This window comes from Somniosus microcephalus, unplaced genomic scaffold (genome assembly GCF_052327205.1).
Source record: "Somniosus microcephalus isolate GS21.2 unplaced genomic scaffold, FLI_Smic_1.0 unresolved_chr9, whole genome shotgun sequence".
Taxonomy (NCBI): domain Eukaryota; kingdom Metazoa; phylum Chordata; class Chondrichthyes; order Squaliformes; family Somniosidae; genus Somniosus; species Somniosus microcephalus.
The window spans coordinates 8092079-8116667 of NW_028225187.1; the positions used below are offsets into that span (position 1 = coordinate 8092079).

At 45.3% G+C, this 24589-nt stretch overlaps 1 protein-coding gene across 1 annotated transcript; it reads left to right on the forward strand.

The window, feature by feature from the left end:
- Positions 1-3903: 3903 nt before the first annotated feature.
- Positions 3904-7745, forward strand: LOC147084479 (putative G protein-coupled receptor 139). Its single transcript, XM_085979329.1, has 3 exons — positions 3904-3985; positions 4498-4722; positions 6844-7745. The coding sequence occupies exons 1-3, from the start codon at positions 3904-3906 to the stop codon at positions 7743-7745; spliced, it is 1209 nt and encodes a 402-aa protein (XP_085835455.1).
- The last annotated feature ends 16844 nt before the right edge of the window (positions 7746-24589 follow it).

Genomic DNA, 24589 nt, shown 5'->3' on the forward strand with positions numbered 1-24589 from the left:
AGATGGTGGAGAGCTGGAGCTGGGTGTTGTCAGCAGGCATGTGGATAAGTGGAGGGTGGAGAGAGATGGTGGAGCGCTGGAGCTGGGTGTTGTCAGCAGACATGTGGAGTCGTGGAGGCTGGAGAGAGATGGCGGAGAGCTGGAGCTGGGTGTTGTCAGCAGACATGTGCAGCAGTGGAGGGTGGAGAGAGATGATGGAGAGCCTGAGCTGGGTGTTGTCAGCAGACATGTGGAGTAGTGGAGGTTGCAGAGAGATATTGGAGCGCTGGAGCTGGATGTTGTCAACAGACATGTGGAGTAGTGGAGGGTGGAGAGAGATGGTGGAGAGCTGCAGATGGGTGTTGTCAGCAGACATGTGGAGTTGTGGAGGGTGGAGAGAGATGGTGGAGAGCTGGAGCTGGGTGTTGTCAGCAGATATGTGGAGTAGTGGAGGGTGGAGAGAGATGGTGGAGAGCTGGAGCTGGGTGTTGTCTACAGACATGTGGAATAGCGGAGCGTGGAGAGAGATGGTGGAGAGCAGGAGCTGGGTGTTGTCAGCAGACATGGGGAGTAGTGGAGGGTGGAGAGAGATGGTGGAGAGCTGGAGCTGGGTGTTGTCAGCAGACATGTTGAGTAGTGGAGGGTGGAGAGAGATGGTGGAGAGCTGGAGCTGGGTGTTGTGAGCAGACATGTGGAGTAGTGGAGGGTGGAGAGAGATGGTGTAGAGCTGGAGGTGGGTGTTGTCAGCAGACATGTGGAGTAGTGGAGCGTGGAGCGAGATGGTGGAGAGCTGGAGCTGGGTGTTGTCGGCAGACATGTGGAGTAGAGCAGCGTGGAGAGGCATGGTGGAGCGCAGGAGCTGGGTGTTGTCAGCAGACATGTGGAGCAGTGGATGTTGGAGAGAGATGGTGGAGAGCTGGAGCTGGGTGTGGTCAGCAGACATGTGGTGTAGTGGAGGATGGAGAGAGATGGCGAAGAGCTGGAGCTGGGTGTTGTCAGCAGACATTTGGAATAGTGGAGGGTGGAGAGAGATTGTGGAATGCTGGAGCTGGGTGTTGTCAGCAGACATGTGGAGTAGTGGAGCGTGGAAAGAGATGGTGGAGAGCTGGAGCTGGGTGTTGTCAGCAGACATGTGGCGTAGTGGAGGGTGGAGAGAGTTGGTGGAGAGCTGGATCTGGATGTTGTCAGCAGACATGTGGAGTAGTGGCTGGTGGAGAGAGATGGTGGAAGCTGGAGCTGGGTGTTGTCAGCAGTCATGTGGATTAGTGGAGGGTGGGGAGAGATGGTGGAGTGCTGGAGCTGGGTGTGGTCAGCAGACATGTGGAGTAGTCGAGGGTGGAGAGAGATGGTGGAGAGCTGGACCTGGGTGTTGTCAGCAGAGATGTGGAGTAGTTGAGGGTGGAGAGACATGGTGGAGAGCTGGAGCTGGGTGTTGTCAGCAGACATGTGGAGCTTTGGAGGGTGGAGAGAGATGGTGGGGTGCTGGATTTGGGTGTTGTCAGCAGACATGTGGAGTAGTGGAAGGTGTAGAGAGATGGTGGAGAGCTGGAGCTGGGTGTTGTCAGCAGACATGTGGCATAGTGGAGGGTGGAGAGAGATTTTGGAGAGCTGGAGCTGGGTGTTGTGAACAGACATGTGGAGTAGTGGAGGGTGGAGAGAGATGGTGGAGAGCTCGAGCTGGGGGTTGTCAGCAGACATGTGGAGTAGTGGAGGGTGGAGAGAGATGGTGGAGAGCTGGAGCTGGGTGTTGTCAGCAGACATGTGGAGTAGTGGAGGGTGGAGAGAGATGGTGGAGACCTGGAGCTGGGTGTTGTCAGCAGACATGTGGAGTAGTGGAGGGTGGAGAGAGATGGTGGAGAGCTGCAGCTGGGTGTTGTCAGCAGACATGTGGAGTAGTGGAGGGTGGAGAGAGATGGTGGAGAGCTGGAGCTGGGTGTTGTCAGCAGACATGTGGAGTAGTGGAGGGTGGAGAGAGATGGTGGAGAGCTGCAGCTGGGTGTTGTCAGCAGACATTTGGAGTAGTGGAGGGTGGAGAGAGATGGTGGAGCGCTGGAGCTGGGTGTTGTCAGCAGACATGTGGAGTAGTGGAGCGTGGAGAGAGATGGTGGAGAGCCAGAGCTGGGTGTTGTCAGCAGACATGTGGAGTAGTGGATGGTGGAGAGAGATGGTGGAGAGCTGGAGCTGGGTGTTGTCAGCAGACATGTGGAGTAGTGGAGGGTGGAGAGAGATGGTGGAGAGCTGGAGCTGGGTGTTGTCAGCAGATATGTGGAGTAGTGGAGGCTGGAGAGAGATGGTGGAGAGCTGGAGCTGGGTGTTGTCAGCAGACATGTGGAGTAGTGGAGGGTGGAGAGAGATGGTGGAGAGCCTGAGCTGGGTGTTGTCAGCAGACATGTGGAGTAGTGGAGGGTGGAGAGAGATGGTGGAGAGCTGGAGCTGGGTGTTGTCAGCAGACATGTGGTGTAGTGGAGGGTGGAGAGAGATGGTGGAGAGCTGGGGCTGGGTGTTGTGAACAGACATGTGGAGTAGTGGTGGGTGGAGAGAGATGGTGGAGAGCTCGAGCTGGGTGTTGTCAGCAGACATGTGGAGTAGTGGAGGGTGGAGAGAGATGGTGGAGAGCTGGAGCTGGGTGTTGTCAGCAGACATGTGGAGTAGTGGAGGGTGGAGAGAGATGGTGGAGAGCTGGAGCTGGGTGTTGTCAGCAGACATGTGGAGTAGTGGAGGGTGGAGAGAGATGGTGGAGAACTGCAGCTGGGTGTTGTCAGCAGACATGTGGAGTAGTGGAGGGTGGAGAGAGATGGTGGAGAGCTGGAGCTGGGTGTTGTCAGCAGACATGTGGAGTAGTGGAGGGTGGAGAGAGATGGTGGAGAGCTGCAGCTGGGTGTTGTCAGCAGACATTTGGAGTAGTGGAGGGTGGAGAGAGATGGTGGAGCGCTGGAGCTGGGTGTTGTCAGCAGGCATGTGGAGTAGTGGAGCGTGGAGAGAGATGGTGGAGAGCCTGAGCTGGGTTTGTCAGCCTACATGTGGAGTAGTGGATGGTGGAGAGAGATGGTGGAGAGCTGGAGCTGGGTGTTGTCAGCAGACATGTGGAGTAGTGGAGGGTGGAGAGAGATGGTGGAGAGCTGGAGCTGGGTGTTGTCAGCAGACATGTGGAGTAGTGGAGGCTGGAGAGAGATGGTGGAGAGCTGGAGCTGGGTGTTGTCAGCAGACATGTGGAGTAGTGCAGGGTGGAGAGAGATGGTGGAGAGCCTGAGCTGGGTGTTGTCAGCAGACATGTGGAGTAGTGGAGGGTGGAGAGAGATGGTGGAGAGCTGGAGCTGGGTGTTGTCAGCAGACATGTGGTGTAGTGGAGGGTGGAGAGAGATGGTGGAGAGCTGGGGCTGGGTGTTGTGAGCAGACATGTGGAGTAGTGGAGGGTGGAGGGAGATGGTCGAGAGCTGGAGCTGGGTGTTGTCAGCAGACATGTGGAGTAGTGCAGGGTGGAGAGAGATGTTGGAGAGCTGGAGCTGGGTGTTGTCTGCAGATATGTGGAAGCTGACCCCATGTCCGTAGATGATGTCACAAAGGGCAGCATGTAGACGAGGAAGAGGAGGAACAAGATTGGAAAGTTCAGAGACTCGAGAAAGAATGGTGCTGGTGTGGGAAGAGAAGTCATTGCTGGAGTTTCTCTGGCTGCCATCAGATCAGTAAGACTGGAACCAAGTGAGGGCAGTCCCACCGAAAGAGGCCAGTGTCAGAGGCGTGGAGAGATCACAGGTGGGTTTACTGCTAGGTTGGAGGAGCGGGTGGAGAGGGCGAGGTGTGAGGCCATGGAGGGATATAACCCAAGGGTAACAATTTTTAATTTAATACTTTGGCAGATTGAGAGACACGGAGGCCCAGTGAGGGCGATGGTGATGGGCGAGCGGGACTTGGGGAGGGCTGGACATGGACAGCAGAGTTTACAATCGGTTGACATTGTTGGAAGTTGGAGGTTGGGTGACCGGCCAGAGTGAACTGGATGAATGGAGTCAGGAGGTGGCACAGTTCTAATGTTACTGGAACCGTTAACCTATGTAGAATAAACAGGTAAATATCTGCAGTAAAATAGCGGAGGAATGTCAATGGGGCACATTCAATGATAGCCCCCTAATGTCACCCACGGTAATTTCTGGGCTCCTCTCCTGAAACATGCCCTTTAACTGTCCCTGTGTCGGAGAAAGCAACACATTTCAACGGGGAAACTGCAGGCACAGAGAGAAACGTGGCTGTTTCTGCTCCTTGATTCAATGTACACTGCGGAGAAATTGGTAAAATGTACAACTCAATTGGCTGGAGTGAACATGGTCGATACAAATACATGAAAACTGTAAATGAAGCCGTTCATTATCGTTGGATCGGTCCTGCATGAGCACAGCTTTCAGTCTTATTCCCGAGAGAGCTCTCATTAAGATAATGTCCTGAACTTTGAGATATTTGTGTTTTATTCAACACATGATTTACATCGGTGTCAAAGGTCCTGAAGTAATGTGTTTGTTCAAGTGACTGGAACTAAGAGCAATGCTCAGAGGTGTAACCTGTCAGTGTCAGTGGAGACTTATCCCCGGTATAAATCAGGGCCCAATGGAAGGGATCAGCTCAGAGTGCCTGCCGGAGCTGTGGTTCCACTTCAACAGAAGTCGCTGCTTCTCACAGAAATGGGCTATCCAGTAGTCTATCAGATAGAAGACATCTACTATCCTGTTATTGCAGCTGTTGGAGTTACTGGTAAGCGGGTATCTCAGCTGTCAATTGCATAAATTTCTGTTAATTGTGCTGTAGAGCTTGGCAATGTTTAACTCGGTGAATGTTTTCCACAGCCGGCTGTTCTGTTCCAGCAGTTGATTGATGGGATGTCCTCAGTCTCTGCCCCTGTGGTCTTGCAGGAGTTTTATTATATCTGTAGTGGTCGTTGTGGATCCAACCCTGACATTGTTACTGGATCATTTTCTGTACTGAATGTACTGGAATCAGGTTTATCAGGAGTCTGCGCTCAGAGCAGTTATCAGACCATCAGGAGCTGTTGTCCAATTTATGTTGTGGTACTCACCTGTCCTCGAATATTTTTTCATAAATGTGCTTTCATTGATTGAAAATGAGACAGCTCACGATCTCGGTGTCCTCCTCCCAGTAACATGGTTCAGATTATCTTGGATTTAAATGTGTGATTGATTATCACTGTTGTAAAATAATATTTCCCTGTGTGCGTATCTGACGCCGCTTCAGAGGTCTGGCGACTGAATTGCATTTGTTGCTGGCTCCTTCACATCTCCTTCTCTACTTCAGTGTGGGTGGATTCACTTGCTGACATTGGTCTTCATTGTAAAATGAAATGTTTTGAGGTTATCTTGTAACAGTTTGCACTGTATCTGTTGGAATCAGGAGCCCTTATGGAGATTATAATTAGCAGCGGTGATTTTGGTGCTCTGTTAATTGAACAATCGCGCCATCTAACGCTGGACATTATAATTACAGCAGAAGGAACTTAAATTATTGTCAGCTCTTTCTGGAAGAGATATTCGGTTCTGCTTATTGTATGCACTGCAGATCAATGTAGGTGATCAGGTGAAGACTTGAGTGATCTGTAGGAACAGCAACCGATTCAAAGAAGCCTAGATGAAGGGACCGATTGCAATGTACCCACGTTTTCTGAAGGTACAAAGCTAGGTGGGACAGTAAGCTGTGAGGAGAATAAAAAGAGTCTGCAAGGGATATAGATAGACAAAGTGAGTCGGCCATAAGGTGGGAGATGGAGTATAGTGTCAGGAAATGTGAGGTTTTCCCACTTTGGTAGCAAGAATAGAAAAACGGAATATTTTTAAATGGTGAGAAACTTTCCAGTGTTGGTGTTCAGAGAGATTTGGGTCTCCTCGTGCAAGAAACACAGAAAGCTAGCACGCAGGTACAGCAAGCAATAAGGAAGGGTAATGGCATATTGTCCTTTATTGCAAGGGGGTTGGAGTATAGGAGTAAGGAAGTCTTGCTACAATTGTACAGGGCCTTGGTGAGACCACACCTGGAGCACTGTGCACAGTTTTGGTCTCCTTATCTAAGGAATGATATACTTTCCTTGGAGGCGGTGCAACGAAGGTTCACTAGATTGATTCCTGGGATGAGAGGGCTGTCCTATGAGGAGATTGTGTAGAATGGGCCGATACTCTCTGGAGTTTAGATGAATGAGAGGTGCTCACATTGAAACATACAAAATTCTGAAGGGGATTGACAGGGTAGATGCTGAGAGTGTTCCCCCTGGCTGGAGTGTCTAAAACCAGGGCGCATATTCTCAGGATAAGGGGTCGGCCATTTAAGACTGAGATGAGGAGGAATTTCTTCACTCAGAGGGTGGTGAATTTTTGGAATTCTCTGCCACAGCGGGTTTTGAATGCTGAGTTTATGAGTATATTCCAGGCTGAGATAGATATATTTTTGGCCGCTAGGGGAATCAAGGGATATGGAGATCGGGCGGGAAAGTGGACTTGACTTCAATGATCAGCGGAGCAGGCTCGAGGGCCATAAGACCTACTCCTGCTCTTACTTCTTATGTTCTTATGTTGAAGAGATCACCAGCCCTGCCCCTAACTGTGGCCATTTTGCTGTTGCAGTGGCCATTATTCATGTGGCTACCAGGCCCGAACCCCCCCCCCCCCCCCACAGCGACCAAATTGATAATGTCACCTCCTGGTAGTGGTGGCCATTTTTCATATGGTACCCAGCCCCACCCACAACTGCCATTTTGATGATGGCACATCCTGGCGGAGGTGGCCATTTTTCAGCTCAGACCCTGTCAAACTGCTAATTTGTCTCCAATCTGACCAGTAATTTCTCTGCTTCCTTTCATTTCTCTTACAGTTAACTTGGTGGCGATTGTGATCCTGTCCCGAGGAAAGTGCGGTCTCTCCAAATGTATCACTCGCTACCTGGTGGGAATGGCAGCGGCTGATCTCCTGGTCGTCATCTCTGATCCCATATTGAGGCAGATTGGTTCGATTTATTTACCAGGTTCATTCCTGAACATTACTCCCGTGTGTAGTCTCGTTTTTTTCCTGCTTTTTGCAACCACAGAGGTTGCTGTCTGGCTCACAGTCGCTTTCACCTTTGACCGATTTGTAGCCATTTGTTGGGAGAAGCTGAAAACAAAATATTGCACCGAGAAAACGGCCACCGTGGTTATCGGAACAGTGAGTGTGCTGGGCTGTTTAGAGTCTGTCCCGTGGCACTTTACACTTGAACATGGATATATAATTGATAATATTCCCTGGTATTGTTTCACTAAACCGAGCTTCGACACTTCCCCCTCGTGGGCCGCGTTTGAGTTGTTTCACCGAATTTTAACCCCTTGTATCCCGTTCTTTCTGATTTTGCTGCTCAATGTTCTGATGGTCAGACGTATTTTAGCGGCCAGTAGAGTACGCAGGGGACTCCGGGGCCGCAGCGCTGGAGAGAATCACAAGGACCCAGAGATGGAGAACCGAAAGAAATGCATCGTTATACTCTTCAGCATAACCGGCAGTTTTATACTGTTATGGGTGACCCAGGTTGTACTTTCCATCTATCAGCGAATTACAGATATTAGTCCTTCCTCCGTCACTGACCCTCTTTATATAACACAACAGACAGCAGCAATGCTTCAGGTTCTCAGTTCCTGCACAAACATGTGTATTTACGCTGTGACCCAGACTAAGTTCAGAGAGGAGCTGAAGAACACGGTGAAATACCCGCTCAATCTAATTGTTAAATTAGTTAAATCATAGAAAGAGCTGAAGAGTTTGCAGCACCAGAACTGCAGCCCATTTCATCCCCCATCTCATGCACTACACACTTGATGGACAGTACATTTGACATTAGCAGCACCGAGCCCTGAGATGATTTATATCTCATTTTGATGTCAGATTTTATTGAAAACCCCACCTATTGGGGCGGGTCACATTTGCAGACAACACATGAATTGTTTCTCCAAAGGGCAGCGCTGAATAGCTCAGCTGGACTTCAACTGAAAAAGCTGCTGTTAACCCGTGGACAGAATGACAGAGGAAGGCCGAGAAAATCCCAAAAGCTGCTGTTAACCCGTGGACAGAATGACAGAGGAAGGCAGAGGAAATACCAAAAGCTGCTGTTAACCCACTGAGAGAATGACAGAGGAAGGCAGAGAAAATACCAAAAGCTGCTGTTAACCCGCGGACAGAATGACAGAGGAAGGCAGAGAAAATACCAAAAGCTGCTGTTAACCCGCTGACAGAATGACAGAGGAAGGCAGAGAAAATACCAAAAGCTGCTGTTAACCCGCGGACAGAATGACATAGGAAGGCAGAGAAAATACCAAAAGCTGCTGTTAACCCACTGACAGAATGACAGAGGAAGGCAGAGAAAATACCAAAAGCTGCTGTTAACCCACTGACAGAATGACAGAGGAAGGCAGAGAAAATACCAAAAGCTGCTGTTAACCCGCGGACTGAATGACAGAGGAAGGCAGAGAAAATACCAAAAGCTGCTGTTAACCTGCAGACAGAATGACAGAGGAAGGCAGAGAAAATACCAAAAGCTGCTGTTAACCCGCGGACAGAATGACAGAGGAAGGCAGAGAAAATACCAAAAGCTGCTGTTAACCCGCGGACTGAATGACAGAGGAAGGCAGAGAAAATAACAAAAGCTGCTGTTAACCTGCGGACAGAATGACAGAGGAAGGCAGAGAAAATACCAAAAGCTGCTGTTAACCCGCTGACAGAATGACAGAGGAAGGCAGAGAAAATACCAAAAGCTGCTGTTAACCCACTGACAGAATGACAGAGGAAGGCAGAGAAATACCAAAAGCTGCTGTTAACCCGCGGACAGAATGACAGAGGAAGGCAGAGAAAATACCAAAAGCTGCTGTTAACCCGCGGACAGAATGACAGAGGAAGGCAGAGAAAATACCAAAAGCTGCTGTTAACCTGCGGACAGAATGACAGAGGAAGGCAGAGAAAATAACAAAAGCTGCTGTTCACCCGCGGACAGAATGACAGAGGAAGGCAGAGAAAATACCAAAAGCTGCTGTTAACCCGCGGACAGAATGACAGAAAAAATACCAAAAGCTGCTGTTAATCCGCTGACAGAATGACAGAGGAAGGCAGAGAAAATACCAAAAGCTGCTGTTAACCCGCGGACAGAATGACAGAGGAAGGCAGAGAAAATACCAAAAGCTGCTGTTAACCCGTGGACAGAATGACAGAGGAAGGCAGAGAAAATACCAAAAGTTGCTCTTAACCCACTGACAGAATGACAGGGGAAGGCAGAGAAAATACCAAAAGCTGCTGTTAACCTGCGGACAGAATGACAGAGGAAGGCAGAGAAAATACCAAAAGCTGCTGTTAACCTGCGGACAGAATGACAGAGGAAGGCAGAGAAAATACCAAAAGCTGGTGTTAACCCGCTGACAGAATGACAGAGGAAGGCAGAGAAAATACCAAAAGCTGGTGTTAACCCGCTGACAGAATGACAGAGGAAGGCAGAGAAAATACCAAAAGCTGCTGTTAACCCGCGGACAGAATGACAGAGGAAGGCAGAGAAAATTCCAAAAGCTGCTGTTCACCCGCGGACAGAATGACAGAGGAAGGCAGATAAAATATCAAAAGCTGCTGTTAACCCGCGGACAGAATGACAGAGAAAATACCAAAAGCTGTTGTTAAACCGCTGACAGAATGACAGAGGAAGGTAGAGAAAATACCAAAAGCTGCTGTTAACCCGCGGACAGAATGACAGAGGAAGGCAGAGAAAATACCAAAAGCTGCTTTTAACCCGCTGACAGAATGAGAGAGGAAGGCAGAGAAAATACCAAAAGCTGCTGTTAACCCGCGGACAGAATGACAGAGGAAGGCAGAGAAAATACCAAAAGCAACATATTTGAAAGTTCTTTATCTGAATGCACGTAGCATTCGTAACAAAATGAATGAGTTAAAGGCACAAATAATGACATTTGGGTATGATCTTGTGGCCATTACAGAAACATGGCTGCAGGGTGACCATGACTGGGAATTAAACATACCAGGTTATTTAACAATCAGGAAGGACAGGCAGGAAGAGAGAGGAGGTGGGGTGGCAATGTTAATAAAGGAAGGAATCACTATAATACAGAGAAATGATATTGGGTCAAAGGAGCACGATAGTGAAACAGTTTGGGTGGAGGTAAGGAATAATAAGGGGAAAAAAACACTAGTGGGTGTAGTCTATAGGCCTCCGAACAGTTGCAACTCTGTTGGACGGAGTATTAACCAGGAAATAGTTGAGGCTTGTAATAAGGGAACAGCTATAATTATGGGGGATTTTAATTATCATATTAACTGGACAAATCAAATTGGGCAGAGCAGCCTTGAGGAAGAGTTCATTGAGTGTATTAGGGATGGGTTTCTTGAGCAGCATGTAACTGAACCGACCAGGGGGCAAGCAACCTTAGATTTGGTCCTGTGTAATGTGACAGGATTAATTAAAAATGTCCTAGTAAAGGATCCCCTTGGAATGAGTGACCATAACATGGTTGAGTTCCATATTCAATTAGAGGGTGAGAAGGTTGGATCTCAAACAAGCGTGCTGAGCTTGAATAAAGGAGACTATGAAGGTATGAGAGCGGAATTAATGAGAGTGGACTGGGAAAATAGATTAAAGGGTAAGACGGTACATGACCAGTGGTGTACATTTAAGGAGTTATTTTACAACTTCCAAAAAAAATATATTCCACTGAGGAAAAAAGGGTGTAAAAGAAAAGATAGCCATCCGTGGCTAAGTAAAGTAATTAAGGATAGTATCCGGCTAAAAACAAGGGCATATAAGGTAGCCAAATCTAGTGGGAGGATGGAAGATTGGGAAGTCTTTAAAAGACAGCAAAAAATAACAAAAAGATTGATTAAGAAAGGGAAGATAGATTATGAAAGTAAATTAGCAAAAAATATAAAAACAGACAGTAAACGTTTCTATAGTTATATAAAAAGAAAAAGGGTGACTAAAGTAAATGTTGGTCCCTTAGAGGATGAGACCGGGAAATTAATGGTGGGAAACATGGAGATGGCAAAAACACTGAACAATTATTTTGTATCAGTCTTTACGGTAGAGGACACTAAGAATATCCCAACACTGGACAAACAGGGGGCTCTAGTGGGGGAGGAACTAAATACAATTAAAATCACTAAGGAAGTGGTACTTGGTAAAATAATGGGACTCAAGGCGGATAAATCCCCTGGACCTGATGGCTTGCATCCCAGGGTCTTGAGGGAAGTACCGGTAGGGATTGTGGATGCATTGGAACTAATTTTCCAAAACTCACTGGACTCAGCAAAGGTCCCGGCAGATTGGAAAACTGCTAATGTAACACCATTATTTAAAAAGGGTAGTAGGCAGAAGGCTGGAAACTATAGACCTGTTAGCCTAACATCTGTGGTTGGTAAAATGTTACAGTCCATTATTAAGGAGACAGTAACGGGACATTTGGATAAACACAATTTAATAGGTATACTCAGCATGGTTTCATGAAGGGGAAGTCATGTTTAACAAATTTGCTTGAGTTTTTTGAGGAAGTAACATACAGGGTGGATAAAGGGGAACCAGTGGACGTAGTGTATTTAGACTTCCAAAAGGCATTTGACAAGGTGCCACACAAAAGATTATTGCTCAAGATAAAAAATCACGGGATTGGGGGTAATATTCTGGCATGGGTGGAGGATTGGCTCTCTAACAGGAAGCAGAGAGTTGGGATAAATGGTTCGTTCTCAGATTGGCAACCAGTAACTAGTGGTGTTCCGCAGGGGTCAGTGCTGGGTCCCCAACTCTTTACAATCTATATTAACGATTTGGAGGAGGGGACCGAGTGTACCGTATCAAAGTTTGCAGATGATACAAAGATGGGACGGAAAGTAGTGAGTGAGGAGGACATAAAAAACCTGCAAAGGGACATAGACAGGCTAAGTAAGTGGGCAGAGATTTGGCAGATGGAATACAATACTGGAAAGTGTGAAGTTATGCACTTTGGCAGGAAAAATCATAGAGCAAGTTATTATCTTAATGGCAAGAAACTGGAAAGTACTGTAGTACAAAGGGATCTGGGGGTCCTGGTGCACGAAACTCAAAAAGTTAGTATGCAGGTGCAGCAAGTGATCAAGAAGGCCAATGGAATGTTGGTTTTTATTGCTAGGGGGTTGGAATATAAAAACAGGGAGGTATTGCTGCAGTTGTACAAGGTATTGGTGAGGCCGCACCTGGAATACTGCATTCAGTTTTGGTGTCCATACTTAAGAAAAGACATACTTGCTCTCGAGTCAGTACAAAGAAGGTTCACTCGGTTAATCCCGGGGATGAGGGGGTGGTCATATGAGGAGAGGTTGAGTAGATTGGGACTCTACTCATTGGAGTTCAGAAGAATGAGAGGCGATCTTATTGAAACATATAATATTGTGAAGGGGCTTGATCGGGTGGATGCGGTGAGGATGTTCCCAATGATGGGTGAAACTAGAACTAGGGGGCATGATCTTAAAATAAGGGGCTGCTCATTCAAAACTGAGATGAGGAGAAACTTCTTCACTCAGAGGGTGGTAAGTTTGTGGAATTTGCTGCCCCAGAAAGCTGTGGAAGCTACATCATTAAATAAGTTTAAAACAGAAATAGATAGTTTCCTAGAAGTAAAGGGAATAAAGGGTTACGGGGAGCGGGCAGGAAATTGGACATGAGTCTAGGTTCGGAATGGTCATGGCCCTGTGGGTAGTGGAGCGGGCCCAGGGGCCGTGCTGCCTTGTTCTGCTCCTACTGTGTTCTAATTCTGTTAGATTTCAGGAGATGGTTTTATTCCTGTTCCTGGCTGGGGTGGAGATCGCCTTTACAGAAGGTAAGTACTGTAGAAAATATAGGGACAGAGTGATCTCCTGGAAGAATTTCGATCGCCTAGATGGGTCGGAGAGGAATTTCCCAGATTTTTTTCTCCCAAATTGGCCATTGGGTCTTTATCTGGTTTTTCGCCTCTCCCGGGAGATCACATGGGTTCGGGTGGATGTAGAGTGATAGAAGATTTGAGGTTAGGATCAGATCAGCCATGATCTTATTGAATGGTGGAGCAGGCTCGAGGGGCCGATTGGCCTACTCCTGCTCCTATTTCTTATGTTCTTATGTTCTTACAGTAGCTGAATAGCAAAAAGGAGCAGGAGCACAGATAGAAATAAGAATATAAAGAGGCACAATAACGTGACAAGCTAATAAATGCACAAAGAAGCAGAGATTGAAACATGCAGAGTCAGAAAAAGACAGAGACATCCATGAAGAGAAAATGGAAAGACAGACAGAGGCAGAAAGTGTGAGAAAGAGAGAAAGAAAGAAAGAAAGAAAAAAGGAAGGAAAGAAAGAAGGAAGGAAGGAACGACAGAAAGACAGCTGCCTTGAACCTAATTATTGGAATATCTACCCTAAACTTCTCTGCATCTCTACCACTCTCTGCTTCTTAAAACCACCCTCTTTCACCCAGCTTTTGGACATCTGTCCTGATAGCTCCTTCTGTGACCCGGTGTTAGAAATTGTTTAATTGAAATCGCTAAGTTAAACTCCTTGGGGCGGTTTACTACGTTAAATGCGCTATATAAATGTAACTTGTTGTTGGGGGAAGGATAGAAACATATACTCATAAAACCAAGAAAGAGGTGGACAAGTTTTGGTCCACAATACAATACTTTCATTAATTTGCATTCATACAGCCTCTTTTATTTCGACATATCGCCAAACACTTCAGACATTGAATGATACAATGAAGTGTGGCGCCAGTTATGTAGCTAATGTCTTAATGGATAAGCAATAGCAATATACTGTGGCTACCAGACATGTCTTCCTTTTTCCTCAACCGAGGATTCCCCTCTACCGTGGTTGACATGGCCCTTGACCATGTCCTTTCTATTTCCCGCACTTCTGCTCTCACCCCTGCCCCTCCCTCCCAGAACCACGATAGAGTTCCCCTTGTCCTCACCTTTCACCCCAGCAGCCTCCACATTCAACGGATCATCCTCCACCATTTCCGCCACCTCCAACGTGATCCCACTACCAAACATATCTTCCCCTCACCTCCACCTTCAGCATTCCGAAGGGACTGCTCCCTCCGTGACACCCTGGTCCAGTCCTCAATCACCCCCAACAGCCCTGCTCCTTCACCTGGCACATTCCCGTGCAAGTGCAGGAGATGCAACACATGCCCTTTTACTTCCTCCCTTCCCACTGTGCAGGGCCCCAAACACCCCTTCCAGGTGAAACAGCGATTTACTTGTACTTCTTGCAATTTAATATACTGTATTCGCTGCTCACGATGCGGTCTCCTCTACATTGGGGAGACCAAACGCAGATTGGTCGACCACTTTGCAGAACGCCTCCGTTCAGTCCGTACGGGTGACCCTGAGCTTCCGGTCGCCTGTCACTTTAATTCACCGCTTCACTCCCACTCTGATCTCTCTGTCCTCGGGCTATTGCATTGTTCCAATGAAGCTTAACGTAAGCTCGAGGAACAGCACCTCATCTTTCGATTGGGCACTTTGCAGCCTTCCAGACTCAACATTGAGATCAACAATTTCAGATAATTATCCCTGCCCCCATTTTTCATGCAGTTTGCCATTCCCATTTGCAACATTTTATCTTTCCTGCCTCTTACAAAAGTACAGGATGTTCTTTCTATTCCGTCCTCCCCTCCTAACCCCACCCCCGCCTCTGCACATGCTTAATATCTGTTACATCTCCAGCTTTTTCTAGTTCTGATGAAGGGTCCCAGACCTGAAACGTTAACTCTGTATCTCTCTCCACGGATGCTGCCTGGCCTGCTGAGTTTTTCCAGCATTTTCTGTTGTTATTTCAGATTTCCAGCATCCGCAGTATTTTGCAATTATGACCTAATCTTGTTGCTGTTTGAAAACCAAGGATATCGAAATGCGACCGATGGTTGTGGTACGGCTTCAAGCGCTCAATCATGAACGAGCTCTGGGGTAGGAGCTAGACTGCTTTAACCATCAACAATCCAAGGCAACGCAGCAGGATTCAGGAAAAAGGAACATACACACGTGTCAGTTGTATTCAATTTGATAGCGGGTTTGGCAGATATCAAGTTACATGGAGTCAATGTGACAGTCGCTGAAGGATCACTGTTCTAATCATACAGTCCTCAATCTTTTACAGGTAGCATAGAAAGTGGGAGTTTGTTGTAAGGAAATTGGACACTTCTCACCTCCAATATAGGCCGAGTCCAAGAAGGAGAGGGCGAAGTAAATAACAGCTTCAAACTTTAACGAAAATGAAGGAGTATTATCTTGGATGTTGTGGTTTGAATATTATGTCCAAAAGCGCACTTGGGCAGGACTTTTTGAGAAGTGTGCAGTCAGCAAATTAATATCATACTTTAGTTTATGTAAGAATATGTAAAATGTAGCACCAGTGTACAGGGTGGACGTAGTGAATTACTTCATACCCTGAGTTCAATGGTAGATAGGTCTGTATTATGTATTTATCCAGCTAAACTCTAAAGACAAATACTGAGATGATGGGAAATTAAACTGCGAAGCCAGCTGCAGAGTCTGGCTTGTGGGAAGATTGGGGAGGTTGCCTATTCGGCCAGGCAGGATAGCATGCATAAAAGATAACATACATAAGAATTGAGTTTTCCTTCAGCGACTGTCACGTTACTTCGCTTGTTTGTGAAGCTACAACATGGTTCTCTAAAAGACAAAATGGCTTAAATCAAAGTCTGGTGGAACTAATTACACATATGCTTGCCCTGCAGAAGTAACATGAGCAGGTTACAAGGTCAGAATCTGTGCATTGCAGTGATGGTTTGGACAAGTAGGCCGATTGAACAAGAACTGTCATCTAATGAAAACATGTTACTGAGCCGCAACATCTGGCAGAGACAATGGACGACTGTGGCTCCAGGCTACAAGAGCAGATAAGAAGAAGGCCACGGTGATAGAGGAGTTGGAATAAGTCAAAAAAGCAACAAACATGATTAACTGCGGGATATGGGGGGAAGAGTAAAAATGTCACGCGGTAGAAGCAATGGAATACCAGAGACTATGATTGATAGATTTGTACCTGCCCCTAGGGCAGGATGTGACTGAAAAGATTATGTATAAGAATGTAACTCACTAAACTTTCGGATCTGAGAAGGGTCTCAGAAGGTTCTCGCCAGGCCTGTGAATAAAGACCATTTTGAACCATGGATCGAATTCTGTCATTTATACTATAGCTAAGCGTCGACCTTGTATATTACTTGGTCCACTTGTAGCTTACATCAATCGGCATAGTCGGCAGGATTGTAGACACTGGCCGATCCCACAGGAACGTTGAGCTAGAAAGGATGAGTACATTTAAATTACCACCCAAAAATTAGAAAGCTCAGAACGTCCTGTGAGAATCGGTAGGTCTGCGATTAAAAGCACATAGGTAGACAGACTCGAGAAAGGGGTGCAGTCTGATAAGCTGGGAAGGTGCAAAATCCACTAAGCCGGGAGGCAGCAAAATCCTCTAAGCCGCGGAGGGGGCAAAATCCTTTAGGTCGGATAGGTGGCTAAATGGCCGGTAAAGTCCTATGAATATTGAATCCTTGGGAGTCATGGGGTGATCGACATTGACAAGGATAGCTGCCTATCCCAAACACCTAGACTGAGCCCGAATTAAGAGGACATAGTCCCACGTGATGGCCAGGATCATGTAGATGTAGGGAACTAAACACACCACAGAATCGTGATACCGTGATGAGTGAGTGCGCAAAATAATTGTGTGTGGGTGAATGATAGAGTAACATAAGAACCATTGAGAAGTAGGTCGGAAGTTATATAGAATGCCTCAAAAGGATGCAGAGATAAAGGAGGAGGGACTGTCCCCTTGGGGAGATCCTGACTCCATCACTCACTATTTAGCGGACAAAGATCAAAAACTTATTGAAACTAAGAAAAAAAAGGGTGGGATCCCGAAGACAGTGCAGAGAGCCAAAGGACATGGTGGAGAAGACAAACCAAAGATAAAGAGGGAAAAGGTTGAAAGTGGAATCTTAGTTTGTTACCAGAAACAATGTAAGGAATTGAAACAGAAGGAAGAGATAAAGAAGTAAAAAGATATAATTTGCAAGCTAACGAATCTGAAAACTCAGCAGAGGAAGTGAAAAAAACAGAGATTTGGAAAGCCAGGCAAAGCTGCTGAGTCACTGATTTAAAAAGGGGGAAAAAAAAGAGCAACTTCAATTTTTACTGACATGGAAGTTATTAACGTCTGTGCTGAGACAAATAAAACCCAAGATTGCTGAGTGAAAGGAATCTTAAACAAATGCTGGAATTTCAGTTTGTATGCAAGTGTGTGTTAAAGTGTGACATTTTTCCTGACTGAATTTTTTAGAAGTTACTGTATTTCATTATCTGAACGTCTGTCCTTAAATGAAAGATTCTGTTATGAGTGTTTTAGCTCCACCCACTTCTCTATTAAAAACGTTTAAAACTTTTGTCTTGTCTTGGATTTTGGAAGTTTTAAGACTGCGTGAATAAGATTGTGCCCCCAGAATTGAAAAAAACTACTACAATTTAAGTTAAGCTGGTGTGTAAAAAACTGAGAAGAACAAAAAAAGTTTGTTTAACAAAAGATTAAATTTCAGTCGAAGATTTAACCTTGGAGTTGCGGTTGCTATGGTGAAAACTTCTAAAGCAGTTTGATTTGCTTAAATGTGAAAAACTAATTTTTCTCCAGTTACATTCAATGTTTTTTTTACAGTATTTTGGAAAGACATCTGAAGAAAGGACAATAAGAAATATGACGTAATTTACTGTTTTCTGCAAGAATGTGCTATTTTGTTTTGTTTTATCTGTTCACTGTTTTACAAAAGATAAGCTTCAGCCTTGAAGTTACAGTTGTCAATGTGCCTGGAAGAAAATGAATTTGAATATTTACAATGCATACATGATTGCTCCTTTGTGAAAAATAGTTTCTTTCTTTCTTTACCAAGTGATACTGATTGGTAAAATAAAATTGACCTGGATCAAATTGGAGTTATGAGGATAATTAAACTATTAATACCAGACTTCACAGTGGCCAGGGTGAAATGCTAGTTGGTATAAATTGGTGTAGTCCGAATTGAATAAGATAACTCCAGTTTGTAAGAACATCCGATAGTGGCAGGTCCCTCTACAATACTTAATTGACTACGGTACTGGAAGCCCTACAGAATGCGGGACTAAAGGTAAACTCTGGAAAGATACAGGTAGGGAAGGATGGAGTAATCTACCTAGGATACATAATATAATAAATTAAAACACACAAGATGATTACTGACCAACACCAACAGGGCAATGCATGGGCAGCCAGGGCAGTCAAGCAGGCAGCTGAGAAAGGGAATCTGACCAATGAAGCCCAAGTGTTCGTGTTTAGTTAAAGTGTGAAAACACAACTGTCTATTTCGATCAGGAAAGTTTTCTTTAATTTATGTGAAGTGACGCAATTGCGTGCAGCTGAAAATGTTTCGCTCCAGCTTCTTAAAAATATGCAAAGGAGTTAACCCTTTCCACAGACAGCTGTTTAAGTTCACCAAGCAACAAATTTAGTATGAACTTTAAAGATATTGGACATTATTAAATTTAAGTTTCTTAATTTTAAGCTGGTATTGCCCCAGTGACAGAAGGAAAATTATGATTTGATAAATTAACCCCTTAGGCTCTAAGAAGAGTCACAATGGATTATCTTCTTTCTATTGTTCTATGGAAGTTATCTTGTAAACTTATTGCTGCAACACCTCAAACGGCAGGAAGGCTGCTTGGGAGGCTGTCCTGTTAGCCAAAGATAAATCTATACAGATAGTTAGACATGAGCCAGAACCCCACATCTATGATGGGAATGGAAGGAGAGGAGCACTGTTGCACCTGTGAAGAGGAACTAGAGTATGCAGACAGGATCAAGGAATTACCTTTGACGGAAACGGACTTACAGCTATATGTGGATGGGTCTCCTAAATATGTTAATGGAACACAACAAACAGGTTGGGCTGTGGTGATGGGAAACGGCACCATCCAGAGGGAAGGTAGACTACCAGGGGATAGTTCAGCACAAGGTGCCGAGTTAATGGCATTGACAGAGGCATTAAAATTAGCAGCAGGAAAACGGGTGAATATCTATACCAATAGTCGCTATGTTAATGGCATAGTACATGCTTATATGGCTGCCTGGAGTAGATGTGGTACATCGCCTGGGGGGCAAACACTCACTGCATGAGGGCTTAGTAAAGAGATTGGTAGCCACCTCGGGGCTGCCCACGGAAACGGCGGTAGTGAAGGTAAAATACCACCAGCGGGGGAATTCCCCCACAGAGAAGGGAAACAGAGCCGCCGATCCTGCAGCCAGAAATGTGGTACAGCAACAGATTGCAGCGGTAAACAAGAGTGAAACAGAACCAGAAATGCAAATAGACATAGCCGCTATTATTGCATTACCAGAGGATATAGACATAATTACATAAGGAAGTCTCCTAGGAGGAGAAGCAGCTGTGGGAACGAAGGGGTGCAAGAGAAAGGGCGGGGGGAATATGGAGGAAAGAGCAGCAAATATGTACACCAAGTTGTATACAACAAGAATGAATGAAAATGTACCATGCTAGACAACACACAGATATATCCAATATGTTAAACAACCTCCAGCGATGAAACAAGCTGTGGACAGATTCTTTAGACACTGCCCCATATGTGCACAGCATAACATAGGGTAACCTGTCAATGTAAAGTGTGCACATCAGCCAAGACCAGGAGGCCCATGGGAGAAGTTGCAGATGGACTTTACTGGACCTCTACCAAAATCAAAGGGAAAAATATACTGCTTGGTAATAATAGATCAATTTAGTAGATGGGTTGAATCATTCGCCACTAGAGATTGTACAGAAACAACAGTAGCACGAATAATGGCAGAGCAGGTAGTACCACGATGGGGGGTCCCGCTGCAGATTGATTCAGAACAGGGAACACACTTTACAGGGAAGGTTATAAAGGAAACATGTGCATTATTAGGTATCAGACAAAGGTTCCACACACCATACCACCCTCAGAGTTCAAGGATGGTGGAAAGGATGAATCGAACTTTCAAATTATCCTTAGATAAAGCAATAGAAGACACAGGACAGGGATGGGCGGAGTTACTCCCGAGTATACTGGTGAGGCTTAGGGCAACCCCGAATAGAACTACGGGGCTGACATCTTTTGAACTAATGACTGGACGAACAATGACACTGCTGGAAGGAGACACAACCGAGTGTGAGGATGTAGGGCCCCTGAAGGATAGAACTAGGAGATTTAATAAACAATTGTGTATGCAATTACACGCTCTCAGACATGAGGCCAGAGACCAACAGATTATATGGGATCTAGAACAGCATACACGGGACGACCAGAAGGAGGTTCCAGCAATAGGTAGCAAGGTAATGGCAAAACTAATACCAGACAAACCAGGGTTAGCACTTAGATGGTCAGGACCCTACGAGGTATTGATGAACAGTGACACATGCGCTTGTATATACGAGTCTGGAACAGGTAAAGGAAGGTGGAAACTTAGAAACATAGAAACATAGAAGATAGGAGCAGGAGTAGGCCATTCGGCCCCTCGAGCCTGCTCCGCCATTCAATGCAATCATGGCTGATCATCCAAATCCCTGCTTTCTCCCCATAACCCTTGATCACTTTAGCCTTAAGAAATATATCTAACTCCTTCTTGAATATATTTAATGAATTGGCCTCTACTGCCTTCTGTGGTAGAGAATTCCACAGGTTCATCACTCTCTGGGTGAAGAAATTCCTCCTCATTTCTGTCATAAATGGCTTACTCCTTATCGTTAGACTATGACCCCTGGTTCTGAACTCCCCGACCATTGGGAACATCCTTCCAGCATCTAGTTTGTCTAGTCCTGTTGGAAATTTATAAGTTTCAATGAGATCCTCTCTCATTCTTCTAAACTCCAGCGAGTATAAGCCCAATCGACCAAATCTCTCCTCATATGTCATTCCTGCCATCCGAGGTACCAGCCTGGTGAATCTTCGCTCAACTCCTTCCATGGCAAGAACATCCTGCCTCAGATAAGGCGACCAAAACTGCACACAATACTCAAGATGTGGTCTCACCAAGGCCCTGTACAACTGCAGCAAGACATCCTTGTTACTGTTCTCAAAACCTCTCGCTACACAGGCCAACATACCAATTGCCTCCTTAAACACCTGCTGCACCTGCATGCTTACCTTCAGCGATTAGTGCACAAGGACACCTAGGTCTCGTTGCACTTCCCCTTCTCCCAATCTATTACCATTCAAATAATAATCTGCCTTCCTGTTTTTGCAACCCAAAGTGGATAACCTCGCATTTATCCACGTTATATTGCATCTGCCATGATTCTGCCCAATCACCCACCCTGTCCAAATCATCCTGGAGTTTCTCTGCATCCTCCTCACAGCACACACGCCCAACCAGCCTTGTGTCATCTGCAAACTTCGAGATATTACATCTAGTGCCCTTGTATAGATCATTAATATATATTGTGAATAGCTGGGGTCCAAGGACCGATCCCTGCAGTACCCCACTAGTCACTGCCTGCCACTCAGAAAAGGACCCGTTTATGCCAACTGTTTGCTTTCTGTCTGCCAACCAGTTCTCTATCCAAGTCAATACCTTGCCCCCAATCCCATGTGCCTTATCTTTACACGCTAATCTCTTATGCGGGACCTTATCCAAAGCCTTCTGAATGTCCAAATACATCACATCCACTGGTTCTCACTTATCTATTTTACCAGTTACATCCTCAAAAAATTCCAATAGATTAGTCAAGCTCGATTTTCCTTTTGTAAATCCATGTTGACTTTGTCCAATCCTGTCACTGTTTTCCAAGTGCTCTTCCATTACATCTTTTATAATGGACCCTAGTATTTTCCCCACTAGCGATGTCAGGCTTACCAGTCTGTAACTCCCCGTTTTCTCCCTACCACTTTTTTGAACAGTGGGGTAAAATTAGCTACCCTCCAATCCATGGGCTCTGTTCCAGAATCTATCGAATGTTGGAAGATGATCAGCAATGCATCTACTATTTCTAGGGCCACTTCCTTAAGTACCCTAGGATGTAGATTATCAGGCCCTGGGGATTTATCGGCCTTCAATCCCGTCAATTTCCCTTACACCATTTCCCTACAAATAATGATTTCTTTCAGTTCCTCCCTTTCATCAGACCCTATGTTCCCCGACATCTCTGGGATGTTATTTTTGTCCTCCTTTGTGAAGACAGAACCAAAATATGTTTTTAATTGGTCTGCCATTTCTTTGTTCCCCATTATAAATTCCCCTGATTCTGACTGCAAGTGACCTACTGGAAGCACTGGACTCAGTTACAGGTATAAAACAAGGACAGTGATTAAGCCAGAGATGGTGCCTTTTGAGGAGAGTGAGGAATATGCTAGAATGTATAAAGAATGGGAAGGGGATTAACTTCATATTTCAATGATAGGGCTGTGCGTGAAGTTAATATTATACACCGTGGTTTGCATCTTGAAGTATATCTGGAAACAGAGCCACAGACCAATAAATGAATAAGATGTAAAACATCTCGAACTAAAAAGCAATTAAGAATGGAATAATTCTAACCAGCTGGTGATGACTGGCCCCTTTGTCTATCATTACAGGAATGATAAACTCGTAAAAGATGAAGTGGAACATCATTTGCGCGCTCATCAGGATTTTATGGCTAATTATAAGCGCTGAGTCTGTTGGGAATAAAGAGGGAGAGAGGCGCTGTCCAGCAGGATTTACAGTATGAAGTAACGAAATCTGTACATAAAATCAGAGTGGTAGGAGGACCAGACGTGGTGATGGTGGATACGGGCTACCACCGGAGTGTTTGGTTAAGATGATCACCGGACAATGGGGCACATGTTTAAACGGCACTTTCTGTGTGAAAAACATCCCGCCATCATCCACAACCCCACTACCTTGCCCGTCAATGGAAAAAGTAGCATGAGGGGGTTCAATAATAAGAAAAACACAAGATGAGGTGTATTTTAGTGTAACACATAGAGTTATTAAGCTTGCCATTAATATGTGTACTTTTCAGATGCCCGTGATATGTAACAAGCATACAAAAGAATTATGGAACTCCCTGTGGGTAAATCAATCAGGGAGTCCACAGGGAAAATCTATCTTACAAATACGTAAGAAACGGGGAATATTTGAAATGGCTGGAGCAGGGTATGCGGCCGCGTTAGCAACAGTTAATAGTTTTGACTTAGAAGGAGTAAACGAAGGAGTAGAGGAACCAGAAGCAAAAATAGATAAGTTACTAAAGCAAACCACCGGAAATAGCCAGCAATGGCACTGGCAGGAAAACAAACGACAACAAAATTGTTCGGGTGGAAGGGATAGCAGCCCACTATGAAAAAACAATTAATAGATTTATTGATCAGATCAGCAATACATCACGCCAAACCCATAAGGAATTGATTTGTGCAATGTATGGCTCATGGATATGGTCGAATGCTCAGCATAACATGAGGCAAATAAATAATGGGCAAATCCCTGACTGGATTACTAATGAGGATCTGGAAACTTGGATTGACACAAATAAAAGCCTATGCAAAGGGCGTAAAATGGGGCAAGTATACAGGGTAGGCAATTGTCTGACCCCATGGACTAAGGTGATTGGCTTTGTAGTAGCCATCCCACAACTCCCAGAAGAGGGACAGCCCCTATGCGACGTGATTAATTTAGGAGAGATACAAAGGGAGAGTTTGGTTAAATATCATGATGTCCCTACCAAGGCAATTTGGAAAAGGGATGAAGATAATAACCAGAAGAATGGAACCTTAAGCGGGTGGTAATGGACGGGTGCCACCATAATGGAAGGACATGGGTGCGTACACACCCCCCCACCGAAGGAGAAACAGCCGAGTGTGGATTTACGAAAACCACCAATTGCACCCTTGAGCTACACCCACGAGGGATACACCGGACAAGTATAGCAACGAGGAACAACGGGACATTTTGTGTCACCACAACTGAACAGAAATATGAATATCAAGATCTGACTTGTCGCATTCCCCAACCAAACTTTTGTTCCTATCCAAAGATATCTACACAGATGGGGCACCAATATATACACCCACCAAGACCACAGAAAGGGAAAACCTGGTCGCTTGATAATATGGGACTTAATAAAGAGGTTAAAACTTATGTCATATCAGAGCCCAAGGCAATTCCTAAGTTAGAGGAAGAAAAAGCTTGGAAGAAATTAGAGCAGGAAATGAAGGAAATTTTAAAGTATTATTATTAAATAGAAGAAGACGTAAAGAAACAACAAAAAGACATTAGTAAAAGGTTAGCAGAGACTCCTTGGTACAATAAGATCTGGGACTGGGGGCTAAATATTGATATACATCCCTGGATAAGGATCATATCACACGTATTAGTAGTTGTGCAAGGCGCCGTATTAATGATCCTTTTCTTATTAATTTGTGGATATTGCCAGTGCAAAAGAACCGAAACTTAGCACAAGCCATAATCTAACAAATAACGAAGGAAGGAGGGAAAGAAAGACTGTTGCTAACCACCAACAAACAAGTGGTAGGGCGTG